At 33.8% G+C, this 1,912-nt stretch overlaps 1 protein-coding gene across 1 annotated transcript; it reads right to left on the bottom strand.

Moving 5' to 3' along the window:
- Positions 1-6: 6 nt before the first annotated feature.
- Positions 7-1,906, bottom strand: LOC109585006 (sushi domain-containing protein 2-like; the record flags this gene model as incomplete). The annotated part of the gene is made up of 6 exons (XM_020000935.1): positions 1,669-1,906; positions 1,419-1,585; positions 821-1,335; positions 540-652; positions 344-475; positions 7-182 (listed from the first exon to the last, which is right to left on the bottom strand). Coding segments are annotated over exons 1-6 (1,326 nt in total), but the record flags the coding sequence as incomplete, so codon positions are not given.
- Positions 1,907-1,912: the final 6 nt, after the last annotated feature.

The raw sequence follows: 1,912 nt of genomic DNA, 5'->3' as shown, positions 1-1,912 counted from the left end.
AATGACTGTCCCACTACCAATGAGAGTCTCATTACTGTCACTAATTGATAATGGCTCTGTCATTCTTGCTTGTATCATCAGAGAACCATCAATTGACTGTACTAGAATAAATTCCCCATGACCATTGAATGTGTATTGTGTCCCGTCTAGTGATACTAAGTGAGGATCACCAAATGTACGAGCTACAGAAAAATTGATTAATTACCATTTACACTCTAGTTTTAATAGTAACATAATAATACATTCACATCACATGTAGAATAGCAATTAATGCACACATAGCAATTTAGCAAATAAAATAAAGTGCTAAATTATATATGTGTGTACATATATTTATTTGTACCTGGTGGTGGTCTTTCAGGATAGTCCTCACAATTATCATTAGGTCTCCTATCATAGTACCGATCCTGACAACCTGAAAAATATTTTCCATCACAACATAAATAATGAGGAGCAACATCATTAACCAAATGACCTATAACAAATCAAATTAATAATAATAATAAAAGTATCACATTACAAAATTAAAGATGTTATACCTAAAAATGATTTCCAGTTATTAGGATATACACTGTATGCTGATCCTCCACTAGTACCAGTTAAAATATTCCCATCACCACCATAACAGCATTGCTGACTGGAACTAAAAGAACTGTGCATGTATAGAAAATGAAATAAAGTTTTATTGCAAATTAAATATGAACAAAACTAGCATTTGCTTATAAATAAGTATTTTTAATGTTGAATTAATGAATGATGTTTGATTGACAAGACATAGGTACACAGCTTATTAAATAGAACAATTTTTACAAGTACTTACCCAACATTGCTTTGCCTATAACAGCCACCTGTAGCTTTATCTCTCTTAAATACTTTTTCCCTCCACAAGTCCTGTATGAAATTTTCCTTAGTGTATCTATCATCTCTGTTGGCCTGAGACTTTTTACATGGACAAGGTGGCAGTTGCCTATTATTAACTCCTCTATCCTGCTTATGCCATAATTCACATGCTAAACGTAGTGCTGCTGATCTTGCTGCCTCTTTTAACTCATCTTTAATCTTTTGCTTAATTTTTTTCCAAGCATATCGAAGAATGGCTCTACCAGCTATGCGTATTAACCCACCAATGGCTAATGCTGGTAAAATTCTTTTTTGTCGATGATTTGATGCAGTAATTGTACTTAGGGATACTCTTATTTGTGACAGCCTAAGAGTTGTCTCATCAATCTGTGGATACTCTGGTATCATGACTTCGGCCCTTTCATCACTAGCAGGTACATCAGATGCAAGTGTATACGATTCCTCCCATTTATCTGTATCAGTGTTGTACAGCATCTGAAAATAAAGTGAAATTCTGATGAAGCATAATTTGAATAAAAGGATATGGTAATTGAAGAATACTATCAAAAATTACTTACCATTGATATGTTAAGTGTGACAAAGTACTCAGATAACAATTCCCCTTTCAGTGCATACTCATTCCATGTCACATTCACTTTGTTACTAGTTCCTACTGCATAACTGTCTCCATCATCAACTACACTAACTGCTGGTGATGCATTATTTTCCATATCAAAAGGCAACACTATATGTGAATAAAGAAAAATTAATAGCAAGCTGTATAGATGACACAGTAAAAATTTGAAAATAAAACTCAAATCCACTGACCAAATCTGAATTTAGTTCCTCCATTCAGAGTAGCTGATCCAGCCCGTGTTATCTTAATATTCAATTGTACAATTCCATCATTTGCCACTTGTGGTGTTACACATAGACACTTATCCTCACTCAGAAAAATTCCAACAGTTTCAGTATCACCAAATGCACATAGTATATTGTCATCTGGTTTAAATGCTGGTCCAGTTATTACAATAACTTCTCCTCCTAACATACTTCCAACAGACTGACTAGT

Source organism: Amphimedon queenslandica, unplaced genomic scaffold, assembly GCF_000090795.2.
Source record: "Amphimedon queenslandica unplaced genomic scaffold, v1.1 AMPQUscaffold_13136, whole genome shotgun sequence".
NCBI lineage: Eukaryota > Metazoa > Porifera > Demospongiae > Haplosclerida > Niphatidae > Amphimedon > Amphimedon queenslandica.
The sequence above is the reverse complement of the archived record's forward strand: the minus strand, read 5'-3'. Positions and strand labels throughout refer to the sequence as shown.